Genomic DNA, 25156 nt, shown 5'->3' with positions numbered 1-25156 from the left:
CAACTCATCTTCTAGGAAATTTGAGTCACAAAACCAGTTGTGATTCTACCCTTGATCCACAATGCACCCGACCACGGGCGCCATCTCAAATTGTTTTCTGGTCAGCGGGTGAGTAGTGTAAGTGGAGAGAAGAGAACATCTGTGACCATCTCTGGTTTCCAGGGAGGAGGGTGGGTGCAGGTGAATCTACAGCACTACATTCTAGAAAGCGATGGTTACAGGGTAAGTAACATTTTAATTTGTAAAGGGTGCAGCTGTAGATGCACGTGCTCTGCATAAACTCGAAGGCAGTTTCTCCCCAAAGAGGTGGCTAGTGAGCAGATGTTCGGTACAGAGTTCCTCAGCCAGCTTGTGAGCAGATGTTCGGTACAGAGTTCCTCAGCCAGCTTGGTCAACTAAAGCCTGTTTGACAGGCCAGAATAGCCACACAGTAGTGCTTGGTGAAAGTGTGCAGAGCTAAACGAGTGGAAGCCGTGCAGAAGTGAGGTAAAGGGTTGTCACACAGTACAAAGGGGCTGATTTTCTTTTAGTGCAGAGTGGGTCTAAAGGAGCTACTTGGACCTAGCATAATAAATGTGGTTCCACTTGATAATCCATGTTGCAATGCTCAATGTATATAGAGTAGCCCTTGTAGGGTTTGATGAAGGCTACAAAAAGTTGATTGGATTTACGAAAACATTTATACCAGCAGAACACAACAGTGCCCTCTTAAAGTGTAGGGTGTCAAGGGCCCTTCTAGCTAAGGATTCTGGAAGACAGGCAGCTCAAGGGTGTGGAAAGGTGAGACAACCTTTCATAGAAACTTGGGGTTGAACTTGGAGTTCACCAATACATTTGAAAGAGGTGATTGCTGATAGACAAGCCACCTTTCAAGGTAGGCACATTAGGTCACAGGTGTGTAGGGGTTTGAAAAGTGGAAGTCTCTTGTGCAGTCGTTTTCTTAACTACTGGTGTATCCAATGCCGTGGTGCATGAGCTACAAAGAACGGTTTAGTTTTCCTGGAATCTTTTGTGTCTTGTATGTTGTATATTATGGCCCTTCTCACATATGCAACACTGCTGCATTTGTTGACTTTTTGGAGAAATAAAATAAGAATGGTGGTTGTACTGTTTGATTACCTTGGAAGGGTGAAACTACCTTGGGATACATTTTGGCTATGTTCACAAAATGACTGTCTGTTTGAATAATCATATATAGGTCTTAAACTGGATGGGCTTGAATTTCTCCGACTTTTCTTAAAGAGCCTATGTCAATTACAAAGGTCGTTAGATATTTCAGAGGATCTTTGTGTGCCGGTCAAAAGGTCTTTTCATTGGTTCTGCCAATACTAAATTCAGGCTCGACTGCAGTGGTGTAACAGAATATGGAGGAGGTTGCCTTTTTACACCCTCCCGAAAACGTTTCTTTACTGGAGTGGAGCACATCTGCTGGTTATGAATGCCTTTAGTGTAAGCTGTAATGTCCTGCACTCCAGCAAGTGCCTACGGTATCCCAGTACTACAACTGAGAGGTTTGTTGCAATTGCCATGTCCAAAACTCTTTTGCTAGCTTTGGAGTGTCCCCGCATGTTCAGAGAAATCATTGCTGTTGTGTTGTATGTGAACATTTCTACATGTTTTGGTAATTTGACTTTGAGAAAGTTTTAGTGCTAGGAAAATCCCCTTAGATCCATTACCTTAATTAAGGCAGCTTGTCCTTCTAATGGATAATTCTAAGCCTAGATGCATTACCATGTGAGTAGATATGAAAGCAGTACCTCCCAAGGTGGTGGTTCTGTGCAATGATTCAGACCAAAAAGTGTTGCAGGGCCAAATAGGCAAAATGCCCTTGCAATCAAACCTGGCTATCAAGACATTAGTGCTTCGTGAACGAGCGCACATCCAGAATGGGCACTCTGCGCGTCAATGCAATGGTGGAATAAGCCCTCAGACCTTGAGTAGCAGATCTTACTACAAAGGACTATCCATGTTGATAAGGTCCTTTTCTGCACATCCGTACTTTGCTTTGTCTCCCTGAGAGCCCAACAAAGACCCGATCGTCCACCTGACGGTCTTTGGTGTGATAATAAAAACTCAACACTCGTTTGGGGTCCAAACGAAGGAGCCTATTGTCTTTTTCAAGGGTTCAGGTGGACCAAAGAATGTTGAAGAGTAACGGGCTGTCCGACATGACAAGGAGTCAAAATCTTTGGCAAAAAGGCTGCTCTACTCCTCAGCACTAGTTTGTCTGGCAAAAGGTGGTGCAGAGCAGCTCGACTGAAAGCATGGAGCTCACTCATGAGATAAGCAAAGTTTTCATGACAAGAAACATTCTCCAGTCAGGAGACATAAAGGGCAACTGTGTATCGGTTCAAAGGGGGTGCATATACGAAAAGAGAGAACCAAATTAAGATCCCACTGTGACACCACAAAAGGTTTCGGGGTAACATAAAGGCTAAGCTGTTAGGAAATCTCATTGCAGAAGGTGATTTAAACAAAGAGCTGGCCCAGTAAAGTAAAAGTCTGAAGGGCAGACGAATCACTTAACATTGTCCAATACAAGTCCTTGTGGTAGAAAGACAAAACAAACAACAAAAACATTCAACCGTTTGGCCTGCAATGCGGTCATATTACAGTTGCAACATCAGGCCTCATTCCTGTCCCAGGGCTCGGCATAAACAGACTTTGTAGAAGGGTACTCCACTAGCTCCCAACTCATAAACGCAGCCAATACAAACTCCTCACGCACACATACAGAGCCTTGCACAACAATGGGCCAGCATATCTGAACAGCTGCATACACTTTCACCAGAATCCTAGACATTTACACCCAGCCTCACTCTCGCACACCCCTCGAGTTCACAAAAAGCAGATAAGGCCACTTGTTCTCCTATATCGCACCCGAAACATGTCACAATCTTGCTCAACACATCAGAGCCGCCTCCTCACTTCTTGAGTTCTGCAAGAACCTGAAGACCAAGCTCTTTAAATAATTATGCGGTGTCCACAACACCTACTCTCCTGCTCACGTTCCTTGATACACTCAATGGCGATTAGTGCGCTCAACAAATCGACACAACTTAACATAAAAAGCACGCGTGGCAGCAATATTAATACTGAATACTGTCAACTGCCACCGCTCAATCTCTGCACATGGAGGTGCAGATTGTGCAAGCCTGGGTCCAAGACCCTGCCCTGCTGCTGAGACAAAAGATTCTCCCTAAGTGACAGCCTGATCGGAGGACAGATGCTCATAGCAAGAAGTTGCAGGTAACACACTCTCCTGGCCCAATCTGGAGCCACTAGATGACTTGGGCCTGGTGGTTCCTAATCTTCTTCAGAAATCAAGGCAAAGCAGGACATTATATAGGAGTCCCGTGCTCCACTCCAGGAGGAATGAGTCTCAGAGAAAGCCTTCAGCACTCAAAAGTGTTGACACTGTGCATTCTAAGCAGTAGTGACAAAACTGAGCCAAGGTTCACCTAATTGCTGGAAGATGCCACCTCTGGATGTAATTGCCAATCGTGATACTCTGGGCGTCGTCCACTGAGTTAGTCTACGCTGGCGTTTTAAAATCTCACCAGGTGGAGCAGGAGCAGGGAAATGCCCTGACTCTCCAACCAGTTCCAGAGCCACATGGCCTCTTGGCATACGACCCATGACCCCACCCGCCCTGTTTGTTGCAATACCACATGGTGGTAATGTTGTCCATGAGAATCTGTACCTGCCTTCCTTGGACCAACAGTACAAAGTTTTCCAATACTAAACGGCTGATATCTCCAACAGGTTAGTGTTGAGTTGGGTTTACACCAGAGATAAGAGCCCTCTGATCTCAATAACTCCCAGGAGACCTCCCCAACCCAGCAGTGATGAGTGTCCCCACTCTCAGCTCTGGGTGGAAGAGGGATCTGTTGCAGGACCAGTTGAAGTTGAGCAGCCACCACGGCAGATCTCTCCAACAAAACCAGGATGGAATTGGACAGGTTCCCTTGGTGCGGAGCCCGCAAATGACATCAGGCACAGTCGATGAGCTGGATTCCGGAAGTCAATAAGCCTCAGAGCCACTCTCACGGATACCCAGACTGAGGCTGAAACATCAGGATCATAGCCGGAATGTGTTAACTCATTGGTTCAGAGGAAGGCCTGATAATGCACTATATCTAGAATGGCTCTGATGAATGGGAGTCTTCGGGAAGGAGTCAGGTGTGACTTTGACACATTGATAGAGAACCCAAATGTTGTCACAGGAAGACTGGAGGTGGCGAGCCTGCCTTCAACAGACAGTTGACAGTCATCAAGGTAGAGTAAGACTAGTATTCCCAGTCTCCGAAGACATGTTGCAAACCACTGCCATCACATTTGTGAACACCACTGGTGAGGCAAACTGAAAATTCTTGGGTCTCACCTTGAACAGCAAGAAGTGCCTGTGGCCCTCAGCATGGGAACACAGAAACAGGAGACCTGCTGGTCCAATGCTACCACCCAGTCTCCTGAATCCAGGGCAGATAGAACCTGGGTCAGCGTGAGCATCCTGAATTTGTCCTTGCTCAGGAAAAAAACCTTAGCTCAACATCCTGTGGTTCTGGGCAAATCACTTAATCTTCAGGGGCTAACAAAAAATGAATGCGTCCTTTTGTAATGTGACTTTTACTCATGTAAAGTGCTCCAATATCTTGGGCTTCAGTTGGCGCTATATAAAACTGCAAATAAAACAAAACATGGAGAGGCCTGAAGAGAGGCAAAACTGTTGGGGATAATGCCTTGCGGACACACAGGCCCAAGGAGCACGCTGCGAATCTGCAGTCTTTGAAGAGTTCTAATGCAGAATCTGCTTTTTCATCAAACAGGTGAGACCCATCAACAGGCATATCCACAAGTGACATCACCAGAGAAGCTGGAGGATCTCATTCAAGCATGGGTCCACAGCCCCATGCTTGTACGGGATGCTCTGCCGAAGCAATAACGAATAGTTTTCTTACCTGTCGGTGTAGTTTTGCAGCTTGAAGATCTTTCTGGATTCACTATGCTGTGCATTATTCCGCTGTGTTGTGGTTGGGTCCGGATTCGTAGTCTTTTCTTGTTTTTTTTTTCTTTTCGTAGCCCAGGTGGGCGTTGGCGTCACACCTCCTTGGGTGCATTTCCGGTGACGTCGGCATGCTTCCTGCGGAAGCTCCCACTCTTGGGCGCCATCTTCGGGTTCTTTTTTTCCGTGTTTCTTTCGTTTGAGAAGTAATGGCAATGTTCTATTTAGGTGATATTTTACCGCTTTGTACTTTTAAAAGTCCTTTTTTTTTCTTCTATTAACCACCTCTTCTCTCTCCAGCCTCATCTTTCTGGCGGAGGCGGGTGGGTTCTGAATCCAGAAAGATCTTCAAGCTGCAAAACTACACCGACAGGTAAGAAAACTATTCGTTTTGCAGCGTGAATCTTTCTGGATTCACTATGCTGTGCATAGATTTTGTAGCGGTTTCTCATTTCTGTGGCGGCTGGGTGGAAGGTGAGCGTTGGTTATTGAATATGTGCTGGAGCACCTTTTGTCCGACTTGTGCTTCCTTGTTCATCTGTATATCCACACAGTCGTGCTTCGTGAACGTGTGCACCGAAGCCCATGTTGCCGCCAGGCATATGTCTTGTATGGGTGTGTTAGCCAGGAAGGCTATTGTAGCACCCTTTTTCCTAGTCGAGTGGGCACGTGTCCCCTCTGCTAGCTCTTGTCCTGCACGTTTGTGGCAGAGTTGAATTGTTTGTGCGATCCATCGTGCAATAGTCTCTTTGGTTACTGCCTTGCCCATGAAACTGTTGGCGAATGACACAAAGAACTGTTTTGTTTTCCTGTGTCCCTTCGTCCTCTCAATGTAGTGCATGACTGCCCTTCTGGCGTCCAGGGTGTGCAGGGCTCGCTCTGCGCTAGTGGTTGGTTTTTGGAAAAAACTCGGTATCTGTATAGACTGGTTCATGTGGAATTTGGACACCACCTTCGGCATGAAGTGTGGGTCAGTCCTCATCACAACCCTATCATTGTGTATTTGTATGTAGGGTTCTTGTAGCGTGAGCGCCTGAAGCTCGCTTATTCTGAGTAAGGACGTTATTGCAACCAGGAAAGCGTTTTTCATAGTTAGCATCTTTAGGGAGGCCTTGTGAAGTGGTTCAAAGGGCTCTTTCATGAGTTCCGTTAGGACTATGTTCAAGTTCCATGCAGGTGGCGGCACCCGCTTGGGTGGTGCGATCCTTTTCGCTCCTTCCAGGAATCTCTTCACCACCTGTGATGTGAAGAAACTCCTGCACGTTTCTCCCCTTGTGTAGGTGACCATCGCTGCCAAGTGCACTCTTAACGAGGATGAGCTAAGGTTCTTCTCCAGCAAGTGCGTCAGGTACTTTAGCACTGTGGAGTCCTTCTTCATTCTATTGTGAAGTCCTTCTTTTCTGCACCACATTGTGAATCTTTTCCATTTCGCAACATAGCACTTCCGAGTGCTGGGCCTTCGTGCCTCCTGAAGGACCCTCAGGGTGCTTTCTGGCAGTCTCAAATGTGCGAACTCTATGTCCTCAGGAGCCATGCTACTAGGTTCATGCTCTCTGGGTGTAGCACCTCTCCGTTCTGCATGTAGAGTAGGTCTTTCCTCCTGCCGAATCTGTGGGGTGCACACTGTGTCATCTCCATGATCTGCGAGTACCATGTCTGTCTGGCCCACTGTGGCGCGACCAGTATCAGGGTCATGTTGCTCGCTCTGCACTTGCTCAGCACTCTGTGCATCAGTGGTATCGGGGGAAAAGCGTAAGCAAATGTCCTTGACCAGTCTATCCATAGGGCATTCCCCAGGGACCCCTCCTCGGGCTGTCTGGATGCGAAGTTTTGGCATTTTGCATTCCGGCGTGTGGCAAACAGGTCCACTGATGGTGTTCCCCATCTGTCGAACAGCCACCTTGTCTCTTGAGCATTGAGCTCCCACTCGTGGGATGCCGATGTCTGTCTGCTGAGCCAGTCTGCCTGTATGTTGTCCTTCCCTGGTAGGTGTATGGCTAGCAGGTCTATCTTGAGAGGGATGGCCCATCTCCATATCTCCTGCGCCAGCGTTGAAAGCGTGGCTGACTGTGTGCCACCCTGCTTGTTGATGTAGAACATCGCGGTGGTGTTGTCTGTTTGTAGCAACACCTTGTGCGTGTACAGTCTTGTTTGGAAAGCTTTCAGTGCAAGGAAGATTGTCTTCAATTCTAGGTAATTAATGTGCTTTGTCGCATCTGCTGGCGCCTACAGTCCCCTCACCTTGAGCTCCTCCATGTGAGCGCCCCATCCCTTCAGGGATGCGTCTGTGGTGATGGTCACTGTTGGGTATGGGTGCATTAGAGGCTTTCCCCTTGTTATGTTCTCCAAGGACCACCATGTCATCTCCTTCTGCACTGCGTGCGTCACAACCACTAGATCCTCCTAACTGCCTGCAGCTTGTGACCATTGCTCCTGTAGCCATTCTTGAATGGGTCTCATGTGGAGACGTACATTTGGTACCAGGTGGATGCATGATGCCATCATACCCATGATCTTGCTCGCAGTCCTCACTGTCCGAGCTTGTCCCTTCCGGTAGAGGCGAGTTTCCTTCACCAGCGCCCTCGCCCTCTTCTCGCTGGGGAACACCTTGCCCTGTAAGGTGTTGATCTATGCCCCCAAGAAGATCTTCACTTGTTACGGCTCCATTGATGATTTCTTCCAATGGATGGAGAACCCCAGGCTTATGAGCGTGCTCGTCACTGTCTGTGCGTGCTGCTTGCATTTTTGGTATGAGTTTGCTTTCACCAGCCAGTCGTCCAGGTAGGGGTATACGTGTATTCCCTGCCTTCGTAGGTGCGCTGCGACTGCTGCGAGGCACTTTGTGAAGACCCTTGGTGCCGATTTCAGCCCGAAGGCTAGTGTCGTGAACTGGTAGTGGCTTTCCCCGATGGTGAATCTGAGCATATGCTTGTGCTTTCTGTTCATTGGGATGTGCAGGTAGGCGTCCTTGAGGTCTATTGTGACCATAAAGTCCCCGATCTGCAGTTGCGGGAGCACCTCTTGCAGGGAGGTCATTTTGAATTTTTGCGTTCTTATGAATTTGTTCAGGGACCTTAGGTGCAGAATGGGTCTCATTGTCTCGTCTACTTTTGGTACCAGGAAGTACGTTGAGTATATTCCTTTGTTTCTTTCCCTGAAGGGTACCCGTTCTATGGCCTGCTTCTGCAGGAGTTCTTTTGCTTCTTCCTGAAGGCGCTCTAGCTGTTTGCTTGCTAGTGGCTTTCTTTTTGGTTTTCTGCTTGTTGGCCTCCCCTCCAACTCTATGCAGTATCCGAATTGGATGATGTTGAGGATCCATTTGTCTGATGTGATTTCTCTCCATTCTTGGAGGTAAAATCTTAGTCTTCCTCCCACTGGTGTTATGTGGTCGTAGATGTTTAGCTTGTCTTGACCCCTCTGTACGTGCTGCCCCCTGGGATCTTTTCTGTGGGCGGGCACACGGAGTTTTTTTAAGTCAATTAGAGGCGGGCTGCTGTCCCCCTCTTCTATTCTGTCCACGTCCATTTCCTCTCCCTCGAAAGGACTGGCCTCTTTGTTGGTAGGACTGCTTCTGCTGACCCTGCTGAGCCTGCGAGTCTGCCTGGTGCGTTTACTGGAAAGCCTGGTGTGATGTACCTGGCTGGTTTCCACCTCTCCCGCCAGGCCTCCGCGACGGGGTGCCCCTTTTGTTGCCTCTGAACTGCAATGCTCCCATGGACATTGCTGTTTCGTTATCCTTTTTTAGTTGACTCAGCTTCTCATCAACTGTTGTTCCGAAAAGCGTATCGCCGTTGAACGGTGTGTTCAGGATGCCGTGTTGCACCTCGGGTTTGAAACCTGAAATCCTGAGCCAGGCGTGTCTTCTTTCAGTGACACCCATCATCATGAGCCTGCTGGAGGTGTCTGCTCCGTCCAGGGCCGTCTTGAGGCAATAATTTGCCGCGTTCTTCCCTTCTTCAACCAGTTTTTCGGCCTTCTGCCTGGCATCCTGGGGCAGGTCCTTCACCAACTGCCCCAGCTCCTCCATGATCTGGTACATGTGCCTGTTTATCAGGGCGTTGGAATTAGCCATGCGCCAGTGGGTCGCGGCATTCCGTTCGATCCTTCTGCCCACCAGATCCATCCTCTTGCTCTCCTTATCCGGTGGTGGTCCAGAAGTAGTGGGCACGTTAGCCCTCTTTCTTGCTGTGGCCGTGATAATGGAGTCTGCGGAGACCGTGCCCTGAATGTAGGGTGGGTCCTTTGAGGAATGTTTGTATTTCTTTTCTGTTCTGGGAGTTACAGCCTTGCATGTTGCGGGTTCCCTGAATGCCTCCTTCCCCTGAGCCAAGACGCTGTCGAGCATTGGTAGGTACTGGCTCCTTGTTTGTGTGGGGAGCAATGTCTCTAGAAGGAAGTCTGCTTTCTGCTTCTCTTCGTCGAGCTTGAGTTTGAAAGCTGCTGCGGCAGACTTTATCACCGAGTTGTAGGCCCCGATGTCGTCCGGCGGCGAGGGCCTCGAGGGATATGTGTTGACCGCCTCCTCTGGGCTGTCGGTGTCGACATCTAGGTAATCCACCTCCTGTATGTCCGAGGGGGCCGACTCGGCGTCCGTCCTGCTGTCCTCTTCTTACCCATAGTTGTAACTATAGTAGGGACTGTCGTCCTCTTCCTGGTCGTCGACCACCTCGACATCCGGATCTTGTTCCTCGGCGACCTCGTCTTGCTCCTCGACCACCTCCACCACTGGTGGCTTGGTCTTGTGTGGAATCGTGAAGGTTTTCATCTATGCGTCGAATTCTTTCTTCCGCTGCAAGACGTTTTCCATTTCGGCCTCGAGGCGCCTTCTCTTTTTCTCCATCTCGGCTGAGTGTTCCGCGTCGGATGGTTTGGCCGCTCTTTTCGGCGGTTGGCTCGGCGCCGTGCTTTTCGGTGCCGGAGGCTTCGATGTCGAGCCGTGTTTCGGGTCTCTGGTCGGCGTCGGTGTCTTAGGGTCCTTCTCCCTCGGCGTCGATCGATCCTTTTCGGGGACGATTTTCGACGACTTTTGCTGTTTAACAGCTCTCGGTGCCGGGGACTCCTTCTGAGAGGGTCCGCTGGGCCTGTGAGTAGTCGCGGGCGCCAGCGTTTTCGGAGCCTTGCCCTCGTTTTTTCGAGACTCAAAGTCTCTCGGGTTCTTGGGGACCGGAGAGTCTCCTACCTTATCAGAAGTCTTGGTGTAATCGGTCTCTACGTCGCTGTCGTCTTCGGCGGCATCGTTGTCCTCTTCCTCGGAGGACATCCCCAGCTCACGGAGGGATGGAGTCGGGGCCTTCCCCTGCAGGGTGGCGTGCGCTACCCTCTGTCTCTCTCTCATACGAAGGGTCTTCGGGGTGAAGGCGGAGCAGGCGTTGCAGTCCTCGCTTCCGTGATTTACCAGTAGGCAAAGGTTGCAAACCGGGTGCTGGTCCTTCTGCGCGTACTTGTGGTGGCAGTTACGGCAGAACTTGAACGGCGTGTTGTCCATCATCGAGCGCTCAGGGCCTCCCTGGTCGCGTGTTCGTCGACGTTCGTCGAAGATCTCGATGAATTCTCCTTCTCCTTTGCTGGTTCTAGGTCGATGAAGTCTCCTGGAGTTTTCAGATGATTTTTCTGTCCAATTTCTGTATTTTCCTTCTTCTTTCTCCAAAAATGTCAGGAGCCCAAAACGGGAACGATCCAGACCCGACCGCGGAAAAAAAGAATCTGAAGATGGCGCCCAAGAGTGGTAGCTTCCGCAGGAAGCATGCCGACGTCACCGGAAATGCACCCAAGGAGCTGTGACGCCGACGCCCACCTGGGCTACGAAAAAAGAAAGAAAAAAAAGAAAAGACTACGAATCCGGACCCAACCACAAGACCGCGGAATAATGCACAGCATAGTGAATCCAGAAAGATTCACGCTGCAAAAGTAGCGCATAGTCTTGATCTGATGATATATCGCAGTGTCCTGGCCAACTTGAACAGACTGCATCAAGTTGGCATAGAATTCCTCGAAGACTGCTGGCAAGTTTCCTGTGACCATGCCCCATAATACATGAGAATGACGACCAAGCAAACAGTTGCAGCTGACTGACCCAAAGGCTGGCTGAGGAGAACATTAGTCTCCTGAATGCCACAATTCTTATTGACTCTGACTGAGGGTTGGGGCTGTATGAAATAAGCTGGAGTTAACTCTGCTGGTAGATGCCTTAAACACCAAGCTCCCTAGTATAAGAGGCTATGTCCGGAACAGGACCAGTGCATCGGGCTACCTGCCATATCCCAGGTGGGCTACAGCAAGGCTTAGCCCAGGTACCATTAGTGTGTAAGTCAGGGTTTGTTGAATGATAAGGGCTCAGGTGAAGAATTGATTTTTCTTCAATAATACATAACCATACGTCTAAGACTTCAGTTGCACATCTGATGACCACAGCAAAATAGGCTGTCTCTTCCACTGAGGAGTCAGTGAAAGAACCCAACCTAGTGTCAAGGGAAGTGTCCAACAGAGTGGCATCTTGTAGGTGCAAGAATATATTGTTGTGGTCATACTGTCGGGGTGTAACTCACCCCCTTCATCCCCACTGTCACCGAAAGCTGGTTGATTTTGAGCAGAGTCTGATCAAAAAAGATGTTGGACCGCCGGTGGGCGGCTCATGGGTAAAGGAAATGTTTTGTCAGAGCCAGAATGAACTGGGACCAGATGTGTCAGAACTGTTCTAGGACACGACCTTGCTTGATAAATTTACTTTAGAGCTAGATAGGACAATAGAAACTGCGTCCTCCTCCAGCATCAGGGCCTGAGTTGACATGGCAGGAAGTGGCGTGGATCTTGGTGGAGGATTTGAAGTCTCCTCCAGAGATCCAGCTCAGCCCGAACCCAAAATGGGCTCAGGAGACAAAGACCACACAGCAGATGGAGCCGCCAGTTGTAATACGGCTGGAGGCCTCAGTGGATCCATGGAACCAAAGGCATGCCACAGGGAGCCGGGAGCGTGCCAAAGATTTGCAACATGGCTTCTCTGAAAGGCTACATCTGTTGCAAGGTCGCAGACTGCCCAGAAATTCCAGACTGCATCAGCAACGGAATCTGCTTCGTAGCACAAGACCGGAAGAGAGACTTGGGAGCACATTGACGTCCTTCCAACTTCTCAGAAGAGAGTGGAGGGACTAGTGTTATAATTATGTTTTTTCCCTTTCTAGATACTCCCCTTTTCAGAGTTACATATGTCGATTATTTAACGACAAGTGACAAATATAGAGAGCATGTTTTTTAATTTCATTATTCTTTGTAGCATGAAAATTTACTCTGCTTGAATATATTCAAAGTATTTAATCTAAATTCAAGTCTTTGTGATAAATAATTGCTTTTGATTTATTACCAAGGTTCCATGAAAGTTGATAATATCCGATTATAATTGTCATTATTTAAAGGGCATGCCTTTGGAAAAACAAAATAAGTAACGGATTTCAGGGAATTTTTGTTTTAAGCGTTAATTCTAGAAACTCAACAATGACCAGGTCATGATATATCATCTAAGAACAGAGTTTGAAGGGTGAGATGGGAACGTCATACCGAAGACTGAAACAGGCCATGCTGAATCCGTTCACCTACTTCTGCTTAAGGGTAACGGGAGGCACATTTAGCCTTCACTTGCTGGGCTTATTAGCTGCTTGCCAAGCGAGACAAGAAGAGGACGATGACGAAGACAAGGCGATGCTATTACATTGAACATTAGTCTCATTGTTCAAAACGGCATGCACATGTGAAACTCAAATCAGGCTATTTCGATGGGGCAAAGGTTAGTTTCATTAGCCAAAGAGATGAAGGGGGGATTGTAAATAATGAGATTAAGAAAGTGTTATGCATTACCAATATGTTGCAATATTCGCTGTCGAAAATGCTCGAAACCATTGCAGCTACTATTCTGTTCATTTTTATTATAGTTATTATTCATATTGTGTGCACTAGGCTAGGATTATGTTTTTAAAAGAAATCTTTAAAATATATATTTTTTGTTTCCTAGTGCTCTTGAGTATGCCTTCCTATTATGAAAGAGGGTTTGGGTTCCACTAATCATACCTGTGATATCTCAAAGAATTGAGAGTAAAGCATCTCACTCAGATACTGCTCAGAGGGTTGTGCGTGCTTAAAGTTCAACTAGCTTTCTGTCTCAGGTTGGCACACTGACAAATACCTTAGTGTCAGAAGTTCTAGAAAGCCTATCGCGGGCTGCATTCTAGACGATCCCGAAAAATGATCACTTGGACAAGTCCCTCTTGACCTTCCTGAGATTCAACTTCAGCTTTAAAGAAGACTGCAATAATGGCCTGTTGCGGGAATGGCCCGAGCACCCTCTACTTCGAGCAGGAATGGGACTTATGTGACTTACTCAGGTGCGTGGCAATGTATAGCTTGGCTTCACATTCCAATTTCACCTTCGGGTTCATAAGGGCACACTCCTTGCATGGCCTGAACACAAACACCGGAGACACACCTTATGGGGATCTTTCACAAACAACTGTTTGCATTACAAGACCACCACAGATAGCGAATATATTGGATAAGTTAGATAAATAAAAATGTATGGTACACAAGTATGTGTAAGATACAATAGCAAAGTCCAGGATGTGTATCACACGGAGTAATTTTACAGAAAATACAGGACAAACAACCAAAGATAAAGAATTCTATGTAGTATACGACGGGTAGGTCAAATGGATGGTATAAAACTATATACAAGTATCAAAGAACGGTATAGGATGGGAACCGCACAGGGACCAGTACTGGACATTTCGATTGGCAGATCGATCTACAATAAGGATATATGTATATGAATTAGCCAAAGATACTTGGAGATAGTGTCCCAAAGATAGGCAGAATGTAGACTATGATTGCACTCCTATCTAGTCCAGCCTAAGAGATGGGTAGGGACTAATATATAGTTTACCATTGCTCTTTAATCAAAAATTTCTGTTAAAGCCTTTACTTAATTTTTTTTAATACATGGAAAATAAATGTAACAATGTTACTGTATGTGGAGTATTTTATTCAAGAATAATACTTAAATATATTTCAAATCAAGCAAATAAAATGAATTCTTTATTTTATCTAAAATTAAGTTAAACATACTATAACAAGTTGTTTATGTTCTAAGCTTAAAATGAATGTATACATTTAATATTTAACAAAAAAATATTCTTTTTAAATTCAATAAACTCTTAAAATTTTCCTATACTTTACCATAGGGAGATCTGGTGCCGATCTCCGCCCTTGTGGCGGAGATCAATGCTAAGTGTATGAAATTGTAAACTAGGTTCATAAATTAGGCTCCACCTCCTGGTTTTTGGGAGTGGAAACATGCACGTCTACACTATTTGAGTGAATTCGCAAGCGGAAATGGTGAACCACACAAAGCAGCAAGTTTATTCTAAAGCTTAAGAGTACATTTATATGTATAGATTTGCTCACATGTAAGTTTCCCTTCGTATATAGGCGCCAGAGTTCTTGGCTCTACTGAAGGATTTCATTTTGACACTGGTGGTGGTGGGAAGAAAAGGGTTTAGTCTTTCGGAGGGAGAAAGTTAGCACTTACATCACATTGTAGGATGAACTGTTTGCCGCCCCGGATCTTCAGAAGGATGCATTTCTTCTCCTTTATCTGAGTCTCCTCCACGCTCTGAATCTCCTCCATGGCAAGAAGGCTCTGCTGCAGAAACAAAGCAGAACAGGGAAAGGGGGACATGTCAGACTGAGCCACAGTGTTTCTACTCTGGAGGAACAGTAGCTCCCCCACATCCACCAAAAAGCAGCATGTTCACTGTAAACACAGAGACAGCAGGAGAGAAAGGGCCAAGCTAGAGAGGCAAAGTATCCTGCCCATGAAACACAGCAGCCTCAGGTAAGACACAGGAACAGCAGGAGATAAGGGGCCCCAAGCCGGAGACTGAGGAGGGCAGGAGCAAAGGTACAGATTAAACTGGACATCGCAACCCCAGCCCAAACACAGGTGCAGCAGGAGAAGGGTACATGTAAGAGAAAATCCATCGAACCCCCACCCCAGAGACACAAAGTAGCATGAGAGAAGGGGACAGGTCAGACAGAGGTACAGCATCCCCAGGCCAGAGACAACGTCCTCCCTCCATAGTCACTAGATATGCTGGAGAGAAGGGAACAGGTCAGAACATTACAGCATCTACACCCCAGAGACAACTCCCATCCATATCAAAAGAGATACATCTTCCCACTAGTGACACAGGTAGGTACGGCAAGAGAGACGGGAACAGTTAGGAGTAAGAAGGGAACAGTTCAGAGAAAGGTACAGCCCCCCTCACATGAGAACGACGAGAAAGAAACAGATAGATGCACATAGGATCAGCTGGAGAGAAGGGAACATACAGCCACACTGCTGTGATGTAGCAGTCTCATTTCAGAGACAGCAACCTCTACTCCCACAACCCCCAAGCCACATTATCCTCATCACAAGACACCTGCCCAGCAGGAGAGAAGATGAAAGTCACAGCATTTTCAACCATGAGACCAAAAATCCTCATACTCCGGAGACACAGAAGGAGAAAAAAGTACACGCAACCCTGATCCTCGAGACAGTTGGAGCAGGATACAAGGGAACAGGGGATACAAAGGCATACAACATCCACCTCCAGATACACATGCACACCAGAAGATACACAACACCCTCATAACCGAGACATGAGCAACTGGAGAGAAGGGGGCAAGTCAGGCAGAGATACAACATGCCCACCCCTGAGACACAGAGACCATAAAGAAGGGAACAGTTCAGGGAAAGGGATACCCACCCCCTCCATCACATGAGAACAGACGGGAAAGAAACTGTGCGGGAGACATAGGCGCTGCAGTAAACGTAAGGATACCTTCCTAAGAGTCATCAGCGTACGTTTCTCAGACAAAGACAATAGACACAGAGCAATAGCCTTGGTAAAGCTGTATTGCCTTGCCCTAACACATTTTTCTGGACAGCCCTTAGAGTATTCCTCTAGTATGCCAGTCCGGTGGAGCTGCTCACGTCTTCTTGGATTTGGCGGTCAGCAGTGCTACGCTTTGATGACTGGAGGACACCCGAGTGTACCGCTGATCCAGAAGGCACCAGCTGTCGTCTGGAGAGACTGCCTACTGTTCTTTCCCAATTTCCTGTATTGTTTTCTCCTCTGCAATGGAATCTAATGTTCATCTATGCCTGACATTATTCCACATCACAACTTGTGTAGTTCAAACTGGTCAGATTGTGCTGTTAGCCCAGATACCAGTGAAATATGGCCAGTAACAGGAAGACAGTCTCACCCAGGGTCAGAGGGCGCTCCAACGTTTGAAAACCTCTGGTTTGCTCTACCTTGGCCACCACAGCAGATCTGGAGAGAAGCCTCTGCTGGTTTGCTGATCTCCCTCCAGACTAGGAAACCTGTCAAGCTTGCAAAACTGCCTCAATGCTTCCCACAAGGACTGGATTGCGCCTATCAACCTGATCCCAAGAAGATCTGAACCGTAGACTGCTGGTGATCGTTATTACGTACCTGCAAACTCCATGAACCACTGTGTGCCTCGAGGGTTCCTGTATTACATCTCGACCACTCGAGTAAATTGGCTGGAAGAGATTGATGGAGCGAGGTGGCAAACACAACATTTTGTGTACCCCTCTCAAAGTTAATATCCCATAACGTTAATATTTACTGATTGCATGTTTTGTGAAATTAACCAACCATAGAGTAAGATGCGCACATTATTTTCTTTTTATTACACATGGGGAAACTAACTTTGCTTGCATGTTGCAATTAAACTAGCTAATATGTATTGTTATTGTGTTGTGGATTAATGCACAGCTTAGTTATAAACAAAATGCAAATTAAATGTGCTTATCGTATTCATTTATGTTGTGAAGTGGTCGAAAATGTAAGTATAAAACGCATTTATGTGGCTTATCTGCTAGGTAACAACTAATGGGAAATATTAGTATGGTGGGAGGAAACAGAACGGGTTTCAATTCAATAATTAACATGAATTTGTGTTTGTTTATATGATAGTTCCAAAAGTGGCCTCTGAGGCCTACGTGAAAAATGGCTGCTTGGGTAAACTGTGAGCAAGAGCTGGACAGCGCAGGCGCACCAAAAAACCTGCAAGTCAGAGTGAACTGCCTGTGTTCGAGGAGGTTCAAGGCTACCATGGCCCAAAACCTAGGATGAGTGCCAAGCATGGACGATGTAATGCTCAGAGCCTGAGAAAGTTGATGCATGTTTCAAATGCAAGGAAGTGCCTAGGCCACGGACTGACTAAACAAAGACCCTTTATTTTTCTGCTGAACCATCGAGAAAATGATGTTGTAATGGTGAGATGATGCTCACCCACCCCAATTTTGTCCATTCAGAAACCAAATAAGTGACAGTAGTTACATTTTAGATAGATTAAGTTTGGGATTTAGGGTATAAAAACCCCTGGTTTTGTCTAGTTGGGGTCGCTCTTTCGATTTCTTCACGAAGTGCTGCCAGATTGATGACCGATTCCTGGATGTAAGATCTTTTCTTATGAACTCTATTTGTTTGCTTTGCAGAATTGAAGGATAAGATGAGGGTGTTAGTCAGGGATGTTAGGAGGGAATGAATTTGGAACTATCTGTTCTTTGCTCAACTTTAACTGAATTCTAAAAATTCTACTTTTTCTGAGCTCTAAATAAAATGATCATTTTGAAATAAAGTTTAAGATTTTACTGAATAAAGAATTTACTAATATATAAGTGTCAGACATAATAAAGTTTTGCTATTAATAAAAAAATTGGGAAATGGAATTTTAAAGCTGGTCTTGTGATTTTCCTACGCCTAATTTTCATTCTAGTAGATCCATTGCCACTATGGTGGTGTGTCTGAATAATTAAATGTTTGAATAAAACCATGGTAAAGTGTAAATAATCTGCAGGTGTAAATAATAATTAGTTAAATAGGTTTAGACGCTCCACCAAATGTTACAGCATTTCTCCATTGCATTTCACCAAAGCCTTGAAGCCAAGTGTAAGTGAGCAGGGTAAATGCACAGTGTTATGGGCCCCACTGATGCATGATTTGTGTGTTTTTAGCTTTCGGGGAAATGGTGAGTAACAATTAAAAAATGATTTCTGGAGCCGCGCTGTAGCAAGCTCACATTGATTGTGGAACCATTTGAACCATCCTTCTAGCCCTTATGGTTTTAAAGATGCCTGTTGTAGAGCACTTGGCTTTTTTGATGTTATCCGCCCTCACCCCCCCCCTTTTTTTAGGTCTCGCGCCTAGCGTTGCCTGAGCGCAGCACTGTTTGCGCAGCGCGAGACATTTAGTAGGTAAAAATGGGGTTTCAGAAGCTGACCTAGGAATGGCACACGCACAAGCGTGGGCTTTTCCTTTTGTGGCACGCTATTGGGCTTTGCGAGCGTGTTTTTTTTTTTAAAAAAGAGCACGCAATAGGCCAAAGGCGGGCGCATTGCCTCGCCCACGGCCTATTGGTGTCTATTACGCACACCGGCCGTCATGTGGTTTCAATTATCGTGCCCAGACACGGGCACGATAATTGAACTCACATGTCAGTCTCGCTGTGGCGCGCGCGCACCACTCGTGGGCTTCTTTTTCTTTGTTATTTTGAGCGGCGCTGCCTCTGCACGCTTGTTTTAATGTGACTTATGTTTTTATTATTTTTAGGGGGTATGTCCACTTTATTTCGGAGTGCGGCGCCCGCTTCAGAGACATTGCGCTCAGTTTATTTACTTACTTTGGTTCGGAGAGCGGTTTCCCTGAAGCGGGCACCGTGCTCAGTTTATTTACTTATTTTTACTTTGATTTGGAGCACGGTGTCCCCTTCAGGGACATCACGTTCTTTCTTTGTAATGTTCAGATCTCAGCCGCACTTGTTTTTATGTCCCCCCCTGTTGTCCACAGGGGGGGAGGGGAGGTGGGGGGGAGTTATGCGCAGCTCCCCCCCATCTCTAGTGTTAGGCATCCCCCAAACCCTCATGGCATGGTGGTGGAGGGCAGCAGGTGGCGCAAGGCTCCTTCTCCCCTGCTCTTTGCCTCGGGCATAGTGCCATGCTTAAGATCTGCTCTTGGAGGAGACTAGAGGAGATGGACTTTGCAGGCCCAGGACTCTCGCTGGGGTTCTCGTGTGGTGCGCCCGGAAGTGGAAGGCGGGCTGGGGCTACCTGGATGTGTTCAGGAACATGGAAGGCAACCGTTGGCGGCTAAAGGATGCCAAGGGAGAGAGCTTCGTAAGGAGTACCGGGTCTCTCCTATTATGCTAAAAGGTAGGGCTGCTCTTCACTACTGGGGTATCTTTTTCTTGGGTTTCAAAGACGAACCCGCGTACTAAACTCACCAACTCTCTACAACGAGGTCTAGTCCCGCAGTGCTTTCGAGTTATTGAAGTCAGAGTAAAGTTCACGTTTGAATTCTACACAAAATGCTGCTATGATCGGGGTTCCGTAACACAATCAAAAAAATATAACAGTAAAAATAACCCTTGGACCCCACCCCCTAAATAAAACTACCTTTCCCTCTAGCGCTGCTTGCAGTTTGCTCTTACACCCCTCCCTCTTTAGGCAGACATTGCTCCATGAAAAAGCATGAGAGCACTTTTTTTTCCTCGTTCGTGCAGTGCCTGTGTCTTCCAGCCCCCGTGTCCGCGTCTTCCCGCCCCAGTGTCCGCGTCTTCCCGCCCCAGTGTCCGCGTCTTCCCGCCCCAGTGTCCGCGTCTTCCCGCCCCAGTGTCCGCGTCTTCCCGCCCGTGTCCGCGTCTTCCCGCCCCAGTGTCCGCGTCTTCCCGCCCCAGTGTCCGCGTCTTCCCGCCCCAGTGTCCGCGTCTTCCCGCCCCAGTGTCCGCGTCTTCCCGCCCCAGTGTCCGCGTCTTCCCGCCCCAGTGTCCGCGTCTTCCCGCCCCAGTGTCCGCGTCTTCCCGCCCCAGTGTCCGTGTCTTCCCGCCCCAGTGTCCGTGTCTTCCCGCCCCAGTGTCCGTGTCTTCCCGCCCCAGTGTCCGTGTCTTCCCGCCCCAGTGTCCGTATCTACCTGCCCCAGTGTCCCCATCTCTCCCTCCTACCGTCCATGGCTTCCTGTCCCAGCGTCCATGTCCCATTTCCATGGCGCTTAATACTTTTCGCATCTTCTGCCTCTGAGCGAAAATCTTATGTTGCCAGAAGAACCAACAGACGAAAAAGGGGGGAAATTAAGAAAAAATGCGTAATTATTTGCACATTTATGAACCCCAGTGTCCCTTAATATTCATTATTTAAAACAGCAGCAATTACAAGTTGATGAGCGTTTTAGAGGCACCAACCCACTTCATCGCTGCCAAATTAAGCGGGGATCATTTGCCACAGAAGTGTGCCCCCGAACTGTGAATCAAGGGCGTTGGGACGGGTCTGATCCGGATTAAAGTCCGAAGTAAATCTGCATGCCCCCTCCTTCGCCACCCCCCCCCACCTGCCCGGCCAATGTTTGGTGTGGAGGCACCTTCTATGCAGGGGATTTCAGACGGATTCTGTAAGGTTCTCATGTGTCAGGTGGGCTGGGACAAAGTCAGAAACACTTTATAAAGTCTATTATAAGGCTACTACACTTGTGATAAATGTTTGTCATTATTATGTCCGGTTGTGATCAAGATGTTGGAGTTTCGCAGTTTCTTAGCTTTTCACCTCCGTATTGTGACTGTGTTCTTTCCTACATGTGTGTCCGTGTGTATCTATGTGAGTATATATGCATATATGTGTGTGTGTGTGTGTAACTCTGAATGCCTGTATGTGCTTGTCTGAGTGCCTATGTGTGTGTTGTGCGCGCATGTAAGCCTGTCACGGTGCCGCCCTGTTTCTGTGAGTTTCACTATACGAATGTCTGTATGTGCATGTGTGTACTATGTTTCTGTTTGTCTGTGTTTTCTGTGCATACGTTTGTGTGTGTGTTTGTATGTGCGTGTGCGCATGTGATTCGGTCACTGCGCTAGTCGCTTTCTGTAAGTTTCTCTATGCGAATGTCTGTGTGTGCTGTGTTACTTTGTGTCCTGTGTTACTGTGCGTGTGTATTTTCCGTGCGTGTCTCTTTCCTTTTATTTTAGGTTTTGCTTAGCTCTGGACAGCCGCCATCCCCTCTTTACAACCTGTTGGAAGGACAGGAACGCCCCGCAGGATTAATGGGATAGTCATGGAATGGCTATGAGAAGGGTGTAGGTTTTCAGCTTTACTGCAGAGCCGAGGGCATCAGGGCATGAGTTGTGCAGAAGAGATTAGTATATGCAGTTTGACAGTAGGGCGCACCATAGTATTTGAGCCCTCCTCATGTTTTTAGGGCTTGTGTTGTCTCTGTTGATGTCACACACGTGTGTGCCCTCTTATTTCGGAACCCCTGTCGTGGGTGCAGCCTTATACTGTGCTCCCGCCACTTGCGAGTTCGCTGGTGACACCCTCCTCTCATCGTGTAGGCGATGGGAGTTGAGGGGTGTTCTTGTAGTGGGAGAGGGCGATGGGGTGGGCATTACACCTATGTGGGAGGGGATCAGGGGCTCAGTCTTGTCGTGGCTCGTTGCCGGTGGCCTGGGTGCAGCTTGTTGTGTCTGTCTCAGGGTGTCTCTCGTCACTCCCTTAGGGAATTTGTGGTAGCTCTGTCTTTTTATAGGCGCTTGCCTGTCTTTTTGTAAATGTCTCTTTCTCGGAGTGTCTCTCGTCCCTCCCTCAGTGTATGTTGTGGAAGCTCTGCCTTTTTTTTTTATCCTAGTCTGTCTCTTTTTGTGTCCATCTCTGTGTCTGTCTCAGAGTGTCTCTTGACGCTTATCTTCTATTTTCCCTTGTCTCTACTCCTCACAATCTTCTTTACCCGTCGTTCTTTTTCCTAGCCGCCTTTCTCGCATTCTCTTATAACCCTCTGACCTCCCGGTTTTTGCCTTGCACATTAAGCTCGCTCCCGTTTCTCTTCTTCCCATCAGTAGCTTTCTACAAGCATTTGCAATGCAATAGTTCTTGCATTTCTTAAAGTTACAGCTGTTGGCGTTAAAAATTACAATGTTTTTTACTTTTGCTTTTTTATACCAATAGCAATTGCGCTATGCAAATATATTTATGACACTGCAAATAAAAAAAAGTAAAAAACATTGTAATTTTCAAAGTCAACAGCTCTAACTTTAACAAATGCGAGACCTTTTGCATTGCAAATGCTGGTTTTAAAAGCCACTAGATGCCGATTTTTAACTCTTGACAGTGCACCGAGGCCCGCTAACCAGCCAGTGTGCCTTCCCTAAAAACAGGTAAACAATAATTTTGCTACAATTGCCAATGGACTTTAGAACCCCCTGCAAGTACCTAGAAAATGGTACCTCAGGTACCTAGGGCAAGGGGACTAAAAAGGGTCCCCAAGATCTGCAGCATATCTTATGCCACCCTAAGGGACCCACATACAAATTCAACACAGACTGCCAGTGCAGGCTGCATGACATGGTACAAACCATGAGTGAAAACACGACATGACGCCCTCCTGTGTACCATGCCAAAGTCACTGCATCTAATATATGTAAGTCACTCCAACAGCAGGCGTTGAGCCCTAAGGCAGGGTGCATAGTATTTTATGTGCTGACATATCAGCATGGGCAGATGTGCCCCTGTAATGTCCAGTTCTATTGTTAGGTATAAGAAGTGAGCAGGGAAGCCACCTTAAGGTATGTATTCCAGTGATGGATGTATTAATGCATACACCCAGACGGTACCAGAAGCGGTGGAGGGGTGGGGGCCAGGGGGTGGAGGCAGAGAACATTGAGGGTAGGTAAAAAATACAATTAGGAGACGTGGGAGGTTAGGGGTTAGTCCACAGGGGGCACACAAACGTGTGAGGCGGCCTGCAGGCTATTGCTCCTGAGCAATAGCTAGGTGCATTTCAAAGGAAGGCAGCACAGGCATTTAACACCTCTGCTGCCTGTTGGCCTGTTGCTCACTCTCTCTTTACTGGCTTAGTGGCACCACAGAGCCAGTAAAGGAGGGTGAACTGCAGTTTTTAATAGTTTTTTGTGTTACATATTTTGCGGGCAAATTGGAAAATGCTACCTGCACGAACGTCTTGACATAAAATGGTTTCAAAAAGAAGGTTTCCCTAATATCATTATCAGTGATAATGGGAAAAATGTGCTTCAACTTAAGGATTTTTTTTTTTAGAAAGATGTGTAATCAAGCATGACATACAGCTGTATATTCTCTAAATATAGAAGGTCAAGTTGAAAGATTTAATAGAGTCATTGTTGAAGGTATGCAACTAGCTATTAAAAATGGGATACATTTAGAAAGGCATAGATCTAAAATAATTTGGTCTTCGTATACCTGTTGGGTAAGAAAAAAAAAAATATATATATATCCATATATACACATTACATAGATATACTTAGTTCAAGTTCTCACCCGCACTATCAGAGACCTTCTGAACTATCACTTCTCCCTTTAGCAAGCTGCTCGGAGCTGCAAAGGCCTCCCATTGGACCTTGCCTGGACAAGCTTCATCAGCTGTTCACAGCCCACTTAGAGGTCACTTTGTTTTTCCAGACTTCCACGTTGGTTTGCTCATCGGGTTGTTCATTTCTGCCTACACTGTGTATCTGTATATTTGGCAAGGGGGTCTACCTTACATTACTCTGTTGCCCATGTTGGGCACTGAGCTCCCTTCCAGTTCTGTTGAGGTTGCATTACTGCATTTTATGTGTGGCCCAAAGACCAGTCACCCCGGGAAAGAAGAGACCACGTACATCATGGTGTACACATACTTCTTCTTTGCTGGCCAACTAGCACTGGTACCAACAAATACATTTCATTTTGTTCCTCCGCAACTATGGTGTCTGGTGTGGTTCTTTCTTTTGCTCCTGGGTGGGTGCAAAACGTTAAGCCTGACAGTACCACTGTTTTCCCCCTTTTGAAATTCTCATTGGGTGAAAACCTATACAGGTTTGACTCCTGGATGGATGTCGAGTAAGTTGTAACAGATTCAAATAGAAAAAAACAGGTGCTGAAGCAAAGGAAAATGTTGAAAATACTCAAACCTCTTTCAATGATTATTTTAATCCGGTTTTAGTTCACATACCTATGGAAATATGGGCGATCATGGTAAGATTAAAAAAAATAAACGTGTGTCAAAAAAACAAAGGTGGGAGGAGGAGCTATGCAACGAAGCAAGATGGTCGCTTGAGCCCTCGGCTCCGCTGACCACTGTCCGCCGATCGTATATCCTGTCTCACATCCTGATTTCCAGCCTGATCCCCGCACGGATGAAGGACTGCTGTGTCCATTGGTGTGGTCCCGAGCCTTCCAACGCTCAGATTTGCGGAGTTACATCGTGTGGAAATCTCCGGCCTCCGACTGCCTTACGAGCCGGGGTCTCGAGTATTGGCCCCGCCGGGTCGCAACTGCACAACATCGGCCGTGAGATCTGGACAGCGACCGGCCCCTTGCCTCGAAAAAGAACCTCCTGGCCTGGAGTATGTGGAGAACGGTTGACCTGATACACGCAGAGAAGCATTGTTGTCATCGCCGGGCTGCCCTTCCGGGGGGTTTCTGGCCCGGAGCCTGAGCTGCCGCCAGAGTGAGGCCACAGATCGGCATTCGTGATCTGCTACCCGAAGGTGCACTCTCAGTCACCGGACGACCCCACTCCAGTTATCCTGCCCGGTGACATCGGGTACTCACTGATGTTGAGAACGGAGCGATGGGCGGCAGCCCGGGGACAATATGAGCCGTCTTTGCGGACCGTGATGGCCGCCATTGAGGACCTACACTCCATTGTGAAGGTGAGGCTTCATGAACTGGTCGCCGATGACACTGGCACCGAGCGATCGTGCCTGGCGCCTGCTCCTTCTGAGCACCGGCATAATCTGGGTTGCCAGATGGAGGACCGGAACCACGGCCGTGAACCTGATTTGCCTCCACTGTCTCTGTCCCGGAGCGCTACTGATCTCACTACTATGGAAGGAAATTTGCTTCCACCGTCGGGTGCCCTAGCTGCTGGAATCACGGCGTGGTTCTTCCCTATCCCGGGGTTTGATGGCGACCGATGGATGTATGACCCCTCTGCTGTCCCTGTAGACTGTGCGGGATTGTGGACTGTTGTGCCCCGGGACATTGAATTGGTGATGGGGACCACGGTAGCTACGGAGGGCTACGAGGTGAAATGTAGTCCG

At 47.4% G+C, this 25156-nt stretch overlaps 1 protein-coding gene across 1 annotated transcript in view; it reads right to left on the bottom strand.

Annotated features, from left to right (window-relative positions):
• The window catches only part of GRK2 (G protein-coupled receptor kinase 2), a 264477-nt gene that overhangs the window by 5707 nt on the left and 233614 nt on the right, over window positions 1–25156 (bottom strand). The window contains exon 20 of the mRNA XM_078657665.1: window positions 14574–14687. Within this exon, the coding sequence (XP_078513791.1) occupies window positions 14574–14687 (114 nt within the window). The remainder of the gene's footprint in view (window positions 1–14573; window positions 14688–25156) is intronic.

Source organism: Lissotriton helveticus, chromosome 1_1 (genome assembly GCF_964261635.1).
Source record: "Lissotriton helveticus chromosome 1_1, aLisHel1.1, whole genome shotgun sequence".
NCBI classification, from domain to species: domain Eukaryota; kingdom Metazoa; phylum Chordata; class Amphibia; order Caudata; family Salamandridae; genus Lissotriton; species Lissotriton helveticus.
The sequence above is the reverse complement of the archived record's forward strand: the minus strand, read 5'-3'. Positions and strand labels throughout refer to the sequence as shown.